Raw genomic sequence first — 18,775 nt, forward strand, 5'->3', positions numbered from 1 at the left:
TATATATATATATATATATATATATATATATATATATTGGTCGAAGTGGAAATTTGGAAGTGATGGTATGGTGTAAGTGAATGGAATTTGATAGTTTTACAAGTTGGAGGAGTATACAGTATCTATAAATGGATATATTATGAATTTGATGTTTGCCTATAATGTTGTTAAGGGGAGTGGGCTTATTGGTTGGCCCTAGGAAAAGGTGGGACTGTATAGTTATATTTGGGATCTGGCCTCTACAGTGGTCCTGAAGGATTCCTGTCCCATGGAGCGGATTATTATACCCTGATTATCGTTGTCACCAAGAGAGTTGCAGATGGCCAGTTAGTTGGTCACAACATACATGCCATTTGGTATTTGGTCATCAGGCAGGGGATCTTTGGCTTTTGGTTGCCTGGTGTGCATGCCCCTTAATATTAAGGTGTTGGAAATGTAAATAAAGACTATGGCCGTTTATTCTCCACCTCTTGGTGTGTCATTTATTATAAGTTAACATATTATTGATAATTTTTGGGACAGAGAGGCAGATCCCTGTCTAAGGTCATAACAACCCAACAGTTTATATAACATCAGATGATTTTCCTTATTTTATAATTTAATATTTATTGAAAGAAGGAAGAATAAAAACTTGACTGCCTTGTAATTCATGTGCCAAAAGCTAAATCCCGAAAATCTCAAATACTCACTAAATTATTGTAAAATAAAACACATATATTTGAATAGTTCTCATAACAATTCCCTCTTTTTATCATGCAACAATGTCTTTATATTACAAAAAAATTCTATGCACACTGCAAACGTTAGGCTGGTCTTCTTTCTCACTTGCATCTATTAACTTTACTTGCATCTATCATTTATAATATTCACGTTGAGGTGCATGTTCATTTTCTGCAGTGACAGACCTGGGGGTAAATGTATGAACCTCCGGATTCTTCAACTCCGGCGAGTTCAGCGTCTTCAGCGCTTAAATTTAAAGCGGCGCTGCCTTGTAAAGGGAAGTCTCCCTTTACAAGGCAGCGCCGCTTTAAATTTAAGCGCTGAAGACACTGAACTCGCGGAGTTGAAGAATCCTGAGGTTCATACATTTACCCCCTGATGTGTTTTATCCTGGTGTCAGTCCAGTATATTATGTAGCATGTAGAATTACGTTTTGGTGTGCTCGTATATCCTCCTGCCATGGCCTTTACAATGTCAGTCACAGCTATCAGCCATCACAGTACCTGAATCTTGGTCAGTAATCCCAGGCTCCCAGCTGCTTTTGTTTTTCTGCTGAGTTTCCATATGGCTGTGTTTCCATATATTTAAAATCTGTGAGTAAAGGTTTACCTGCTGCTCTCACCTGTGAAGCTCCCACACTGATACCAGCCATTTCTTCTCTATATAAAGGTAGCATTGATCAGCTATCAGTGCTGAGACAGACAGAGTCATGAGGAAGATGCTGCTTTGGGCGGGTAAGAGACACAAATATTATTATATGGTTTTTTTTTGGTGTTTCCATATTTTCAAACTGTTTTTGTTGCTACATGGACTATGCTTGTACTTTATGTACAGGATGTACAATAAAATGTCTTACTATTTTATGTGTTGTTTTTTTTAATCTTCTTGCGATTTCTCTCTCACACAGGTCTATTCCTGCTGCTTAATGTACAGCTGGGTAAGGACATGACCTAATTAATATGTACTATATGTCTGCTAAGGAGATGAAAAACAAATTATAGGTAGAAAGAAAACATGTGCTAAAAAAAAGAAACAAAATAATTTGGAAAATGTAAGGAGGTGTTACGGGATAGAATCAGGAATGTGGAGGAGCAGGCAGGAGAATTATAAAGCAGATGTAATAACAAATGTTGTAGTTGTTGCTTGTATAAGGTGATGCTAAAATATACACATCATTTGCGTTTACTTTTTGCTATTCAGTCCATCATAAAACGTTTTTCAAAATCAGTGAAGTGACATGAAGCAGACATGTTTTTATAGTGAATAGATATAAATTGACAAAGACAGGGGTGCTTAATATTATGGAATATATATCATTTTGGGGCACCATAGTTATGCTAGTGATATAAACTATCTGTAATTACCAACTGCCCAGAACTAGGAACTAGCACTGTGTTTGTAGTTTTTGATGACCTTGAGCCAACAGCTACTAGAGTGCCTGTATCCACCAACTGCCTAATGTCATGAATAGCATTATAGTTGTAGTCATTAAATGCCTGGAACCAGCAACTAGCAAAGTGACTGCATACATGAACATGTATCCCCACCAACAGATATGATTGCTATTCTGCTACTTAATGTATCAAAATTATCCCACACCTTTTACAGCGTATTTTAATTTAGAAAGGGTCACCTTTACCTTCTGTTTCATTGTATGTAATTTGTTTGTGTCATGTTAGGGGCTGCAAAATATGTTGATGTCGTATAAATAAACATAATAATATTCTGCTTTCTTCAGGTTCTACCTACAAGCTGGTTTGTTACTACACAAACTGGTCCCAGTACCGGCCCGAGCCTGCAAAGTACATCCCAGGGAATATTGACCCGCAGCTCTGCACACATCTTATATATTCCTTCGCCACCATGAATGAGCACAAGATTGCACCTTATGAGTGGAACGATGATGTCCTCTATAAGCAGTTTAATGATCTTAAGCAAAGGTTAGTATAACAAACTTGTCCAGAGCATTTCTAGTGTCATACTCACAACTTGTTAGTTTTACTGAATCAACATTGATTGTTTGTGAGATCTGTGTGCATAGATAAAACAGATATTTAATTGAATAAGCCCTTATTTTCTACATTTCTATGTGCCATCAATGCAGCATATAGATAATATTATCTATGTGCTGCATTTGTTTGAATCCTACATTGCATTCTACTTGATTTGCTGGTTCTATTTATGTGTTATAGCTGCTCTAGTCATCTCACAGTGAATGATTCTCATTTCTATATTATGCGGCTTTATCGATCTCCATTATGTTACCTGTGCCGCAAGTCATGACTATTGTGGCTATGTACAAGGCTATGACTGTATGATTTGCTATGTTAGTTTCACCTAATGTACTTTCACCTAATTTATTATCCCTTTTACGTCACAAAAACAGGTTGTTTTTTTACTAGTCCTGTCTTGTTCTATGTTTAGGAATTCAAGGTTGGTGACATTATTGGCACTCGGTGGTTGGAACTTTGGGACACAGAAGTAAGTATCATTATATATATGCATCAGGGGCAAGTACAATATTTGTAGAGAGGGGATTCTATATCACACCGCCAGTATGAACAGCAGGCATGAGGGCGTAGCTATAATTTTAGACAGTGCTTGGCTGCTCCGAAACTCTTCCTATCCCCATCATATACACGAGCAATGCTGCATGCATTGTTAGGTGCACGCAGCTCACCCTTTTCAATCAGAGCCGTGTGAAGCAGGACATACCTCCCAACTGTCTCTACAGTCAGGACAAAGTCCTGACTGAGTGTGTCAGTACAGTTGGCAGACTGTCCTGTTCTCTTCTTCCTGTTCTTGCTGCTTTCAATACTTTTTGCCGGTGGTCGTGCCCTTCACTCAGTTACTGCTAGTTTGGATACTGGAATGTTGGGTCCCTGTTTGGAAAAAGGACAGGTACATGATATATAAATACCCTCCCCCAAAGCAGCCCAATATTAAATCAAAAGCACCCACGTTTTATAATTAGGCATCCCAGCAACCAACCCGGACAGTAAATTAATGTCATTCACCTTTAATAAAAAGATCCATTTCCCCCCAAACAACCTCAACATTAAATTAATAGCATTTTACATTTAATAAATAAACCTATTTTCATCAAAACATTAAATAATTAGCATTCACTTTTAAGAAATAGCTTTCCTTCTCCCCAAATTCAGCCACATATATAATTAATAGCACCCAAACCACCCCAACATGAAATTAATTATACCATCAATCCTACCCTTAATAGGTCTGCCATAACCCCACTATTAAATTAAATATCCCCAACCTTCACCACACCAATAATAAAAAGCTTCCACTCTCAACATAGTATGAAATTAATATTTCACACCCCATCCACATCGCATAAATTATCCCCCCTACACTTACATTAAAATCCCTTTTCCTCCCTCCCCCACATTTATATTAAAATCTACTCCAATCCTATGTTTACAAAGGAACTATTGTACTTATACATTAAATCCTCCCACTTACATTAAAAGCGCATGAGAAGCCAAGCCACACACAGACACACACATACACACACACACACACACAAACACACACACACAGACACACATACACGCGCACTTACCCTCTTCATCTAGTGCTGTGCCTCGTGTCCTCCTGCTGCAAACATGAGACATGCAGGCAGTGGGAGAGAAAGGGACGGGGACACACAGCAGGAGAGAGAGGGCTGTGAACAGTGCAGACAGAAAGGATCTGCACACAAGCTGCAAAGTACCTGTTCTTAGTGGTAGGGTCCAGCCACCTCAAGCATACAGTACCCCAGGCTGGAAGCGGGGTTTCCAGGCACTAGAAACCCCCCCCCCCTGGTTTCCCTGTGTACAAAAGTGTAAATAAGTAAACTGTTATTTCGCTGAGACCCTCTATTTTCTTATCTTTAGGTTCACAGCTATGGTTGCCACTGCTGCTAACCGTAACATTTTCATTACATCTGTGATTGCACATCTCCGTCAATATAACTTTGATGGCATTGACCTCGACATTGAGTACCCAGGATCTCGAGGTAGCCCCCCTGAGGACAAGCAAAGGTTTACCATACTAATAGAGGTGGGCTGCTATATTCTATTACTAGAACTCTACAAGATCTGCTGGCTCATAAGAAGTCATTATTTTCCTCAGGGATAGCATATGGGAGCATCTGATATACAGAACCATGTAGAGTAACACAGGTCTATCTTATCTAATGCCAGTTACTGCAGTATGTACATGAGAGGGAGGACTTGGACTCAGCTGGATTAGTAAAGTGGTGTAGTATAACAACACTTCTCACCGTAATACAAGATATTTAGGGAAAGTGTTTCATGTAGAACAGGCTGAGCCTCTCACCATTCTCCACTGATTCTCTATGCTCAACATCTCTCTGTGTCCATTACTGTTTTCTAATAGAAGGCACCATGCAAATGTGTCTTGTGGAGGAATATATATTAAAACATGTTAACAGCATGTTATTAAAAAATCTGAATATATATTCAACTCTAATTATATATAAAATAGATGGGCAGCACGGTGGCTCAGTGGTTAGCACTTCTGCGTCACAGCACTGGGGTCATGAGATGGATGCTCATTGTGGCTTTCTGTGATTTAAAATGTTGCAAAATTGCAACTGCACTGACAAAAACAGGTATCAATTGTTTAACGTGTTTATAATATTTACGTTTCAAAGCTTGTTTGGGTATAATATACTGACGCTGCAGCCCTATGAGGGAGTTATGTGTTCTCATTACCACTTTTAATAATGTAATATTATAAGCAAAACAGGAATAGTTATTTTGTCAGTAACCTGTCTGTAAACATGTGAGTTCTGCATAGGCTAATATAAGCCTAGTTCATTGTGTGTAACCTATTCCTTTAATCTTGTTTCTCTCAGGAAATGCTTGATGCATTTAATAGAGAAGCATCATCCACGGGTCGTCCACGGCTCCTGATCACAGCAGCAGTGTCTGCAGGAAAAGGAACCATTGATGCTGGATATGAGGTAGCGAAGATCGGAAGGTGAGTTAGAGAGAGGAAATCATTGGGGAGAACATTAAGCTTAATACAGAGTTACTTACAATCAACAAGTATTACAAATCTGTGTTTGGAAATGTGCATTGTCAGTGACTGTCCTGTCATGTGTCATTTCTGTGGTTTTCATTATGTTACAGGATCATAAGACAAGTCTATCTATTCTTGATTTAAAATTTAAAGTTCTGTCTCACCATGTTTCTCCATAGACTCCTGGATTTTATCAGTGTGATGACTTATGATTTCCATGGTGGGTGGGACGCTCTGTCTGGACACAACAGCCCCCTGTGCCGAGGTTCCACCGACGTGGGAGATTTAATATACTTTAACACTGTAAGCAAACCAGACCACTTTCGTTAAGATTATTCTGTTATTACATCAAATCATAATGATACAACATTTGTTTGGAATTCAATAAAGTAGAAAAAATTACTTTATTAATACACAATACAAGTGTAAAGTGATATACGGATACTCTGCTACAGCTTTTTTACCTACTTCATCAAGGCAAGCCCCCTTGGATTACCTATTATCACATGAACATCATTATTCTATATTTAGATGTCTGTCTTTATCTTTCTGGCATTGTGTATTGTTTACTTATATTGATAAAATGACCAAGTCTGAATGAAAAACCATAGTAACCAATCAGATATTTGCTTTTATTGTCTAACTTGCACTAGACAAATAAAAGCTCATTGTAATGATTTAAGTGCCTATTTACATGAGTTATGTTAGTAAATATCTCTCACTCTCCCTAAAGAACTAATGCATAGGTCACTGAACTCGGGAGCGCTGAGGTTTCCGATACTCTTTTCATCATTGCTATGTCCTCTTCACCCCAGGTGTTTGCTATGAATTACTGGAGAGATAATGGAACACCTGCAGATAAGCTCATTGTTGGATTCCCAACCTACGGCCGAACATTCAGGAACCCTAATCCTAACAACTGCAATGTGGGGACCCCTATGTCTGGAGCAGGATCAGCTGGGCAATACACCCGGGAGGCTGGCTTCTGGGCCTACTATGAGGTGATATTTGATATGAAATGTTATACACAATAACATGTTGATTGTCAATGTATAAAGAATCTGTAGAAAATAGATGCTAGGTACTCCAACCATTAACCCATTTAATCACCCACTTATCTACCCAATGAAGAAATGTTAAGATCTGTTTACTATAATATTATTATATTTATTATAATTGAGCCGATAACCCACAACCATAGATCATCAAACTCACCCACATTGAGCGATTACCTGTCTAAATCAGAAAAGGTAAGGTGATGGAATGATGTACTGTAAAACAGATTTTCATTGTCATTTAAATTTCTGCTTCCAGTATATAGACTTTGGATTCATATTGCTGCTAATCTACTGGCCAGCTGTAGATAGAACATTGTTTCTACATTAATTACTTGAGGATGCTGCTCATCACTAAGTTGGTTTATACTAACCTGCATATGTGACAGCCTGTAAACAGTTTGGAAAGGCTTCTGGCCCAATGTTTTTATATGAACTCTCCCTAACCCAATTCCCACCATCCCTGACTCAGTGTCACTGTATGCAGATTGTCTGCAGCATAATCATCCTAATGTACAGTTCTGAATGAAACGACAGTGATAATGATAACACCCAGCTTTGTATGTTTTCACCAAATACATTATAAAATTGCATTTTATAAAGATGTACACTGTCTCCTGAGACCTACTTAATTCATTGATCAAAAAATTTAACAAAACCCAGCACCCACCTCCCTTTTCTGTGATTCCATCCCTTACTGCTGTGGATGTGAAATACTATGGTAATATTGAAAAAAATGGGGTTAAAACCTTGAGTGCCTTTAAAAACGAGTGCATCCTCTTAAGTCTGTACATCTAAAAAAATCTCTTGTAACCAAATGTTTACAGTATATTGTGAAGTTATACTAAATATCTTTGAATATTCTTTTAAGATAGTTATTATTTTTATTATTATCATCATAAAACATTGCTTTATTAGATTTTGTAATAGATTTATGATTATCATCATTATTAGTAGCCACAAAGATTGCAGTGCCAAACTGTCAGATTCAAATAATGCAAATAAACAATAAAAAGAACAGATGAGGTTGATGAAGGAGGTACAGACATGAGACAAAGGCTAACAAGGGCCATGCTCGTGAGAGCATACAGTTACAAGGGTAAGGGCAATGCTCAGACAATCGGAGCTAGTGGGACATGGGATTGGAGCAGGTAGTGCGTGCAGAGGTAGTAGTATCTGGTGTAGGTAAGATAGCTATAGTGAAGAGGCGTGTTTGAGATCACACTTAAAAGATAGAAAGTTGGGGAGAGTGTGGTCAGATGAGATGCGGAGTTCTATAAGTGGGGGGACAGCGCGAGAGAAGTCTTGGAGGTGGGTGTTAGTAGTGGTTACCTGAGAGGAGAAGACAAGTAGGTCAGAGGTAGATTGAAGAGAAAGAGAAGGAGTATATTTTTTAGATTTGTGTGTCATCTGCATAGATGAGGTAGGGAAGTATAAAAAGGTGTATTAGTTCACAGAGAGAAGATGTATAAAGAGATAAAAAGCAGAGGAACGAGAACAGAGCAAAGAACAGAGCCTTAGCATTGTCGTTGTTTGATTATTCTGCATTATTAAATTATAGTGAGTTGTTAGAATAACTAGCTCATTAAGTGTGACTGGGTTTCATTTTAAAGATCAATGTGTTTCCATATTCTTATCAGTATTTATATTAGTAGTATACTGTTACACCTAGTAACCGTGCAACTCTGTAACTACACTGCTGTATTAGAAAGTATAACATATTCATGGTTCCTGTATGCAACACATACACTTTAGAGTTTTGCATGATTATAATGCAAATTAGATAGTTTAATATGTAAGAGTGAAAGTGTCATCATCCAAATGCATGGTGCAAAATATTTCTATTGTCTTTGCTAACAGTGCAATCATCTCCTATTTTTTTTAACACCATACCCTATACTATATTCTCCATAGATCTGTACTTGGCTTGCAGGAAGCACAGTGAAATGGATTACAGACCAGAGTGTGCCCTATGCTTGCAAGGCTAATGAATGGATTGGATTTGACAACAGAGACAGCTATAACTGCAAAGTAAGATGTTGTTCAGATGAGGGTTTGTATATTTACAAGGGAAAATTATATCCATCCTGAGTTAAACGATAATTTTACACCTTAGGGGTGGTGGCACATGGTAGCAAGTGAAAGCTATGATATTTAGTTTCAACATGTTTTCAAAGCTGAAGCACTTTCAGGTGTTGGAGAAGAGAGAATCCCTTTGACTATAAAGTTTCAGTACGAGAGCAATTCATAGCTTTGGTTCTAGATAAAAAAAGCAATAAATTGTGACCGTTCCATACCTCCCAATTGTCCTGATATTGGCAGGACAATCCCATTTGCATGCTGCAAACGGGACGGGGCTTAACAGAAAATGGGTGAAGTTTTACTCTAATGTGTCTAATTATGGGGGAGTTTTTGTGGAACTGGGACAGGGCTTATTTTGTCCCGCTTTCGGGATTCTAAATGTTGGGCAATATGTAACACCACATTTAAGGCTGCTTCACACAGGCTACTTAGTGATATTTTGTGACTATGATTCTGTACCTTTTATTTAGTCTGATACATATATATATATATATATATATATATATATATATATATATATTAGGGATGTGCACTGGCGACTTTTGAGGTCTCGTGTTTTGTGTTTTGGATCCGGATTTTCGTTATTTTTGAGGTTCGGATTTGTCTCGCAAAACACTTGACGAAAGGTCTCGGTTCGGATTTAAGGTATTGGATTCGGATTTTTTTTGAAAAAAACATAAAAAGTTTAAAAATCAAGTTTTTGGGCTTATTTTCACTCCTAGGCTATTATTAACCTCAATAACATTCAATAACAAGCATTTCCACTAATTTACAGTGTATTCTGAACACCTCACAATATAGTTATTAGTCCAAAACGTTGCAACAAGGTATCTTTCTGGACTGCGTAGAGGAGTGGGTCACCACAATATATATTAAAAACCCTGAACTTTTATGATTCGCACCAATAATTGTACCTGGACTGCGTAGAGGAGTGGGTCACCACAATATCTTAAAAACCCTGAACTTTTATGATTCGCACCAATAATTGTACCTGGACTGCGTAGAGGAGTGGGTCACCACAATATATTAAAAACCCTGAACTTTTATGATTCGCACCAATAATTGTACCTGGACTGCGTAGAGGAGTGGGTCACCACAATATCTTAAAAACCCTGAACTTTTATGATTCGCACCAATAATTGTACCTGGACTGCGTAGAGGAGTGGGTCACCACAATATATTAAAAACCCTGAACTTTTATGATTCGCACCAATAATTGTACCTGGACTGCGTAGAGGAGTGGGTCACCACAATATATATTAAAAACCCTGAACTTTTATGAATCGCACCAATAAATGTACCTGGACTGCGTAGAGGAGTGGGTCACCACAATATATTAAAAACCCTGAACTTTTATGATTCGCACCAATAATTGTACCTGGACTGCGTAGAGGAGTGGGTCACCACAATATATTAAAAACCCTGAACTTTTATGATTCGCACCAATAATTGTACCTGGACTGCGTAGAGGAGTGGGTCACCACAATATCTTAAAAACCCTGAACTTTTATGATTTGCACCAATAATTGTACCTGGACTGCGTAGAGGAGTGGGTCACCACAATATCTTAAAAACCCTGAACTTTTATGATTCGCACCAATAATTGTACCTGGACTGCGTAGAGGAGTGGGTCACCACAATATATTAAAAACCCTGAACTTTTATGATTCGCACCAATAATTGTACCTGGACTGCGTAGAGGAGTGGGTCACCACAATATCTTAAAAACCCTGAACTTTTATGATTCGCACCAATAATTGTACCTGGACTGCGTAGAGGAGTGGGTCACCACAATATATTAAAAACCCTGAACTTTTATGATTCGCACCAATAATTGTACCTGGACTGCGTAGAGGAGTGGGTCACCACAATATCTTAAAAACCCTGAACTTTTATGATTCGCACCAATAATTGTACCTGGACTGCGTAGAGGAGTGGGCACTGGGCACCACAATAAAATATATAAAAAACCTTCAACAGATCTGCATTACACTACACATACGGCTGCTCCTCCATCCTCTCCATCATATACATGTTGGAGTTTTAGCGTGTGACAACCTCTTGTTTTTGATAATGTCAGTGCATTTTGAATATTTTTCAATTTGCCCCACACCACTGAATGTACTTTATCTATGATACGCAATACGCATCTATCTATCTTGACTGCGTAGTGTGGTGGCCCCGGTACACAATTTGGTACCGAGGCCACAATATAATTAAAAAACCCTCCACGTGTCTGAATTCCACCAAACAAGTATCTGGATTGCATAGTGGGGTGGCCCCAGTACCCAATTTGATACCGGGGCCACAATACCTCCTCCAAACATGGTACAGACAATTCGTCATTGAGATCCCAGACAGACAGGGTCAAAGTGTTATTGTTTGACTTTGTAAACCCAAAAAACTGTCCCTGTTGCACATAGTCGTGCAATGAAGACTGACTTTTTCATTTAAAGGCACGATCTTTCAAGTGTAGTGTTTGTAAGTCTAAGTCATATTATACTTTTGGTAAAATTGGTTTATTTTGTTCCTCTTTATGGTAATTAATTAGTAATAGAATTAAAGTAGGAAATAGAATTAAAGTATGAAATAGAATTAAAGTATGAAATAGAGTGGTATAGAGTTGTAGTGTGGTATAGATAGAGTGGTCCACACAATATAATAATAAAACCCTCAACTGGTCTGAATTCCACCAAACAAGTATCTGGACTGCGTAGTGTGGTGGCCCCGGTACACAATTTGGTACCGAGGCCACAATATAATTAAAAAATTGGGCATCAACTGTCACCGTTGTTTAATATCTGATACACCTAAATATGGACTGCACAGTGGAGTGGCCCCGGTAGTAAATTTGGTGCCGGGGCCACAATACCTCCTCCAACTTCCAAGTGTAGTGTTTATAAAGACAGACAGCGTCGAAGTGTTATTAGTTGACTTTCTTAACCCTAAAATTGTCCCTGTTGCAAATATTCGTGCAATGGACAGTTACTTTTCTATTGAAAGACTCAAGCTTTCAAGTGTAGTGTTTATAAAATATAAACAACAATACAGTAGTTTTAGAGCACGTCAATACCTCTTGTTTTAAATTATGACACGGCATTTTACTTTTGGTTTAATTTCTTGAATTTTTTTACATTTGGTTTTACTTTTTGAACATGGCAAACGACTGTTGCTTGGTCATATAATGCAAAAAAAAAAGTTCCAAGATGGAATTGTCCTTGGGCCCTCACACCCACCCTTATGTTGTTGAAATAGGACATGCACACTTTAACAAACCAATCATTTCAGCGACAGGGCCTACCAAACAACTTTGGCTGAAATGATTGGTTTGTTTGGGCCCCCACACCAAAAAAGCTATTCATCTCTCCCTGTACAGACTAAACAGGCTCTACTGAGGCAAGATGTCGTCCTCATCCTCAACCTCTGATTCCTCTCCCCCTACAGTGTGTACTTCCTCCTCATCACACATTATCAATTCGTCCCCGCTGGACTCCACAACCACAGGTCCCTCTGTAGTATCTGGAGGGCAGTGCTGTACTTCATTGAGGAATTGATTATTCATTTTTATAAACATCATTTTTTCAACGTTGTGAGGAAGCAACCTCCTTCGCCGCTCACTGACCAGGTTCCCCGCTGCACTAAAAACTCTTTCCGAGTACACACTGGAGGGGGGACAACTCAGGTAAAATAGAGCCAGTTTGTACAGGGGCTTCCAAACTGCCTTTTTTTCCTGCCAGTAACAATATGGACTGTCTGACATGTCTACTTGGATGGTGTCAGCAAAGTAATCATCCACAATTTTTTCTATTGTGACAGCATCCAATGCAGCGAGAGTAGACATGTCTGCAATGGTTGGCAGGTCCTTCAGTCCGGACCAGATGTTATCAGCATCCCCGCCAGTGCCTCTTTTGGGAAAACTGAGCTTTTTCCTCGCAGCCATAGATGTGGAAGAAAATGAGGGTGGAGCTGTTGGCATGTCACGGTCCTCTTCAGAGGACAATCTCCTGACCAGCAGGTCTTTGCACCGCTGTAGACTTGTGTCCGCCGGAAACAGAGACACAACATACGCTTTAAACCGAGGATCGAGCACGGTGGCCAGAATGTATTCCTCTGACTTTAAAAGAGTGACCACCCTCGGATCCTGGCAAAGCGTACGAAGGGCTACATCCACAAGAGCTACATGCTTGGTGTAATCGCAATGGCTTACCAGCTCCTCCCTCACTTTCTCCAGCTGCTTCTGCAACAGCCTGATCAGGGGAATGACCTGACTCAAGCTGGCAGTGTCGGAACTGACTTCTCGTGTGGCAAGTTCAAATGGCTGCAGAACCTTGCACAACACGGAAATCAGTCTCCACTGCGCTTGACTGAGGCGCATCCCCACTCCTTTGCCTATGTCGTAGGTGGCTGTGTAGGCCTGAATGGCCTTTTGCTGCTCCTCCATCCTCTGCAGCATATAGAGGGTGGAGTTCCAGCGCGTCACAACCTCATGTTTGAGGTGATGGCAGGGCAGGTTCAAGCTTTTTTGATGTGCCTCTAGTCTGCGGTAGGCACTGGCTGAATGCCGAAAGTGTCCAGCAATTTTGCGGGCCACCGCAAGCATCTCCTGCACACCCCTGTCACTCTTGAGGTAATGCTGCACCACCAAATTAATGGTGTGGGCAAAACATGGGACGTGCTGGAAATTGCCCATATTTAATGCCCGCACAATGTTACTGGCATTGTCTGACACCACAAATCCCCATGAGAGTCTAAGTGGGGTAAGCCACTGGGAGATAATTTCCCTCATTTTCTCTAATATGTTGTCAGCGTTGTGCCTCTTATTAAAGCCTGTAATGCACAATGTTGCCTGCCTTTGCATGAGCAGCCATTTTGTAGATGCTGCTACTGATGCAGCTGTTGCTGTTGCTGCGGAAGGGGATGCATCTACCCAGTGGGCTGTCACAGTCATATAGTCCTTCGTTTGCCCAGAACCACTTGTCCACATGTCCGTGGTTAAGTGGACAGTGGGTACAACCGCATTTTTAAGAGCACTGAGGACACTTGATCGTACTTCTCTGTACATTTTTGGTATCGCCTGCCTAGTGAAGTGGAATCTCGAGGGGATTTGGTACCGGGGACACAATACCTCCATCAACCCTCTAAATCCCACTCCACTGATGGCGGACACCGGGCGCACGTCTAACACCAACATTGCAGTTACAGCCGCAGTTATACGCTTTGCAATAGGGTGACTACTATCGTATTTGGTGGTCATGGCAAACGACTGTTGGACGGTCAATTGTTTTGTGAAAGACTTAGCGGTCTTACGACTTCCCCTCTGGGAAGATGACCGACTAACAGCAGCAACAGCAGCAGTGGCAGTAGTAGGCGTACCGCTGCAGGATTCCTCGGATGAATCCCGTATTGAGGAGGACTCAGTCTGGCTGCTGACTTGGGCTGCAGGACTGAATCTGATGGAGATTGTGGAGGAAGTTGACGAGGAGGGTGTTGCTGGTGTGTATCCAACTGGACCACGGGATTTAGGTGTCCCTGTACCGATGAGGGTCCTAGCCCCAGTTCCTGAACTAACCACTGAACTATGAAGGTTATTCAGGTGACGTATAAGGGAGGATGTTCCTAGGTGGGCAAGATCCTTACCCCTGCTTATTTGAGCTTTACATAAGCTACATATGGCCATACATTGGTTGTCTGGATTTGGATAAAAATAACTCCAGACCGAAGAGGTGCATTTTTTGGTCTTCTGACCAGGCATGACGATGGGCTTTTTCATCCCATGGACATCAGCTGTTTCCCCCCCTGGTGCCTCATTTACAATAACCACATCACCATCCTCATCATCAAGTTCCTCCACAGCGCCAGCTACATCATCAATAGCCTCCTCCCGAGCCACCTCTTCCCGTACAGTGATGGGAAGGTCAGGCTTGACAACCACCAACACCCTTGGACTCGCCTTGGGGATTTGTGATAATTTCTCTTTAGAAGGCAGAGTTGTTTGCTGTTTTGTTGCTGACAGCATAACTCTCTTCAATTTTTTGTAGGGGGGGGGGAGGAGGAGGAGGGCTAAGATCCGTGGGTGAAGCTGAACCACTAGTCATGAACACGGGCCAGGGCCTAAGCCGTTCCTTGCCACTCCGTGTCGTAAATGGCATATTGGCAACTTTACGTTTCTCCTCAGATGATTTTAAGTTTCTCTTTTTGCTACTTTTTCTTAACTTGGGCTTTTTGGATTTTACATGCCCGGTACTACGAGATTGGGCATCGGGCTTGGAAGACGACGTTGATGGCATTTCATCGTCTATGTCATGACTAGTGGCAGCAGCTTCAGCATTAGGAGGAAGTGGGTCTTGATCTTTCCCTACTTTATCCTCCAAATTTTTGGTCTCCATTATATGTAGCACAAGATACTGCAGAATGTGTGAACTTGGTAATATTGCAGTACCAATGGACTTATACTGCTGGATTGGTTTTGCAAATTTGGTTATAATTATTATATATTTTTTTTTTAAAAAATTTTTTATTTTTTTTTACTTTTTTTTTATTTTTAAAAAACTTGGGAATAGTGGGGAAATAACTATGCCCTTAGAAGCACAGAGCACAGGACACAGCACCACTGGACTGAACAGGACACGGCACAGGACCCAGCAGCACTACGGAACTCAGCAGGACAGAGCACAGGACACAGCACCACTGGACTGATACTGCAGAATGTGTGAACTTGGTAATATTGCAGTACCAATGGACTTATACTGCTGGATTGGTTTTGCAAATTTGGTTATAATTATTATATATTTTTTTTTTTTTTAATTTTTTATTTTTTTTTACTTTTAAAAAACTTGGGAATAGTGGGGAAATAACTATGCCCTTAGAAGCACAGAGCACAGGACACAGCACCACTGGACTGAACAGGACACGGCACAGGACCCAGCAGCACTACGGAACTCAGCAGGACAGAGCACAGGACACAGCACCACTGGACTTTTACTGCTGAATGTGTGAACTTGGTAATATTGCAGTACCAATGGGCTTATACTGCAGGATTGGTTGTGTAAATTTTGTGGTAATTAAAAAAAATTAAAGTAGTTTTTGGTATTTTTTAAAAAAACTTTTTTTTATTTTTTTAAACACAGGGGAATATTGGGGAAATAACTATGCCCTTAGAAGCACAGAGCACAGGACACAGCACCACTGGACTGAACAGGACACAGCACAGGACCCAGCAGCACCACTGACCTCAGAAGGACAGAGCACAGCACACAGCACCACTGGACTGATACTGCAGAACACAGCACAGCACAGCACAGCACAGCACAGCACAGCACTAAACAGCACAGCACTAAACAGCACAGAACTAAACAGCACAGAACTAAACAGCACAGAACTAAACAGCACAGAACTAAACAGCACAGAACTAAACAGCACAGAACTAAACAGCACAGAGGACCACCTAACACACCCTCCCTCTACCCTGATCAATGCCCGAGTGAAGATGGCGGCGACTAGCGGGGAATTTATAGGATCCGAGTATCGCGAGATCCGCCAACGGGATTATGAGTCAGAGCCTCAGTTTCACTTTTGAATTTGGCGCCAATACCCGGATCTGTCTCGGATCCGACTCGGATCCGCAACGTTCGGGTGGGCTCGGATTTCATAAATCCGAGTGCGCTCATCCCTAATATATATATACATATATGTGTTTTTACAGGAGTAGAGTATTGAGTTTGGTATGAGGTAGCCAAGGAAAAGTAGAGGAAGTCCAGCTTTTCTGTATTGATCCCTGTTTGCCTACATAGCAGTAGGGTTGCCAATATTCCATCTCCACTGTATTCCATAATTAAAATATAACATACAACACTGCAAACTGCACACAATATAGGTCTCCCAGAATCTATATTATTTTGGGAAATTAATGTTATTCACAACCTACTAAATGCTTTCACTAATTTATTATACGGAAAGGTTTGCTCACAATTCAGGGCTCTTTCTCATTGCTTGAAAAAATGGCGGAAACATTATAACTTCATTATGTAATATTATCTTCATTATACGCTAGGTGAGGTTTTTGAAGGAAAGTGGTTTTGGCGGTGCTATGGTTTGGGCCATTGATTTAGATGACTTCCTGGGAACGTTCTGCGGTGAAGGGAAATATCCGTTGATCAGCTATCTGAAGTCCTTGCTGGAAGGTATGAGACTGTTTTAAAGAGAATAAATATTTATAACCATGGTTCAGATTGTACATGAGTTTTCTATGGATGCCAAGAAATGCACATGGGCATAAGCTGTTTTGCATGATAACTCTTACTCCATATATGTGCATTTATTAGGAGGAGGAAGTGTCATTGTAGACAGCAACATAACAACTCATTAGCACACATGATATTACCAGCAATAATTTTTGAATGTCACATACATGTCTCCTGACTCCTTAAGCAAATAGAAAGGATCGCCTGTGACAGATTACAGTAGTAGCTATGGCTTTTGAACTGTGTGCATTATGGGTACATTAGTTTTAATTGGCCAAACTGTTATCAACAGGTACAAGCTACAAAAATACAGCACTGCAGAGGCACACACAGCTATGAATACGTTTCCCTTTCAAATCTCATTTGATTGATGGATTGTAGAACATACTGCATGCTCTCACATTAAATGAGCAAATGTTCAAACTTTGTTCAGGACAACCAGATTCCTGCTGTTCACTGTAAATGCACCCACTGACACATTACCTGCATCCATCAGTCAGCATGTTGTATACAGTGAGAGAAAACACATGTAATGAGCACAGCTGCATCATTCCCATGGGGAATTTGGTCAATGTTGGTAATCTTGCTTTCCAGATATCTTTTTCATTTGTAATATTTTTTTTTTTACAGGTCAGTGTAATCTAGTACCAGAACTGTGATTTATTGCTGATAATTATTGATTAATTTAATTAGTTTGAAGCCATTTTAATAGCCACACACATTTCTTATCAATATTTTTGGGATAAAGTTTGAAACATGGTTTAGTTATGTCTGTCATAAGGACACTGGTTTCATAATAAATATATCTGATGTATTTAGAATGCAGTAATTGCTGCTTACTTATTAATTGCATTTCATTTTATTGCAAATAAGTATATTTATGAGAAACACTTTCATTTTGCTACGCAGGTTCAACCAATAACTGCCCTGGGGAGTTATGTGCATCAACCCCGCCTCCTACAACAGTTCCTACAACTGCAGGTACAACTGGAGGCAGTACAGCTGGGCCTCCTGTCACCTCTCCTCCTAATCCTCCATCCACTGAAGATGACCCCAACTTCTGTGAGGGTAGAGCTGATGGCCATTATGTGAACCCATTTAATTCCAATAAATTCTACCAGTGTGTATCAGGCCGGACCTATGCCATGAAGTGCGGAGATGGTTTAGTGTTTGATACAGGCTGCACCTGCTGTAACTGGCCATGAATATCCATCACTTCCCTCTTGTCTGAGTACAGCCCATTCTAGGACCCCCTAATAAAGCTGCAACTCTATATTTTAGTCTGCTTAATGTGCTTTTTTTGTACTCACTTTAAACACAAGCAAATTCAATCTATTATCTCAATAACCTTATTATAATATATGATGTATCAATTGAGCAAAGAGACATGTCCTGCATCAGTTGAAGAACGTGACATTTAGAGCCAGAGCTACCATTAGGCTTACCTACACTCTTAAGATACTGACTTTTTGATATAATATCAATCATTCAGTGTTCTTATATTCCGAATATTCTCTTTTAATAACACTCCCGTCAAAAATTGTTACTATATAGAGGAAAAATATTTTACATTGGCATCATTAGTATCATAAGAAGCACCAGAAAATATACCAGAAAGTTAAAAATGCT

At 40.1% G+C, this 18,775-nt stretch overlaps 1 protein-coding gene across 1 annotated transcript; it reads left to right on the forward strand.

The window, feature by feature from the left end:
- Positions 1–2,539: 2,539 nt before the first annotated feature.
- On the forward strand, positions 2,540–18,351 carry LOC142138921 (acidic mammalian chitinase-like). Its single transcript, XM_075196035.1, has 9 exons — positions 2,540–2,660; positions 3,145–3,201; positions 4,617–4,782; positions 5,603–5,727; positions 5,949–6,072; positions 6,585–6,770; positions 8,739–8,855; positions 16,957–17,086; positions 18,056–18,351. Exons 1-9 carry the CDS (start codon positions 2,584–2,586, stop codon positions 18,349–18,351), a joined length of 1,278 nt encoding a protein of 425 aa, XP_075052136.1. The 5' UTR covers positions 2,540–2,583.
- Positions 18,352–18,775: the final 424 nt, after the last annotated feature.

The sequence above is a fragment of the Mixophyes fleayi genome, chromosome 2 (genome assembly GCF_038048845.1).
Source record: "Mixophyes fleayi isolate aMixFle1 chromosome 2, aMixFle1.hap1, whole genome shotgun sequence".
Classification (NCBI taxonomy): domain Eukaryota; kingdom Metazoa; phylum Chordata; class Amphibia; order Anura; family Limnodynastidae; genus Mixophyes; species Mixophyes fleayi.

What these genes read in the sequence shown, in the direction of transcription:
- LOC142138921 (XM_075196035.1), top strand. Translation starts at nt 2,584, where the DNA reads ATGAATGAGCACAAGATTGCACCTTATGAGTGGAACGATGATGTCCTC. An exon ending in GGTTTACCATACTAATAGAG is followed by an intron (nt 4,783 to 5,602) that starts GTGGGCTGCTAT and finishes TGTTTCTCTCAG; the next exon opens with GAAATGCTTGATGCATTTAA. An exon ending in GCTTCTGGGCCTACTATGAG is followed by an intron (nt 6,771 to 8,738) that starts GTGATATTTGAT and finishes TATTCTCCATAG; the next exon opens with ATCTGTACTTGGCTTGCAGG.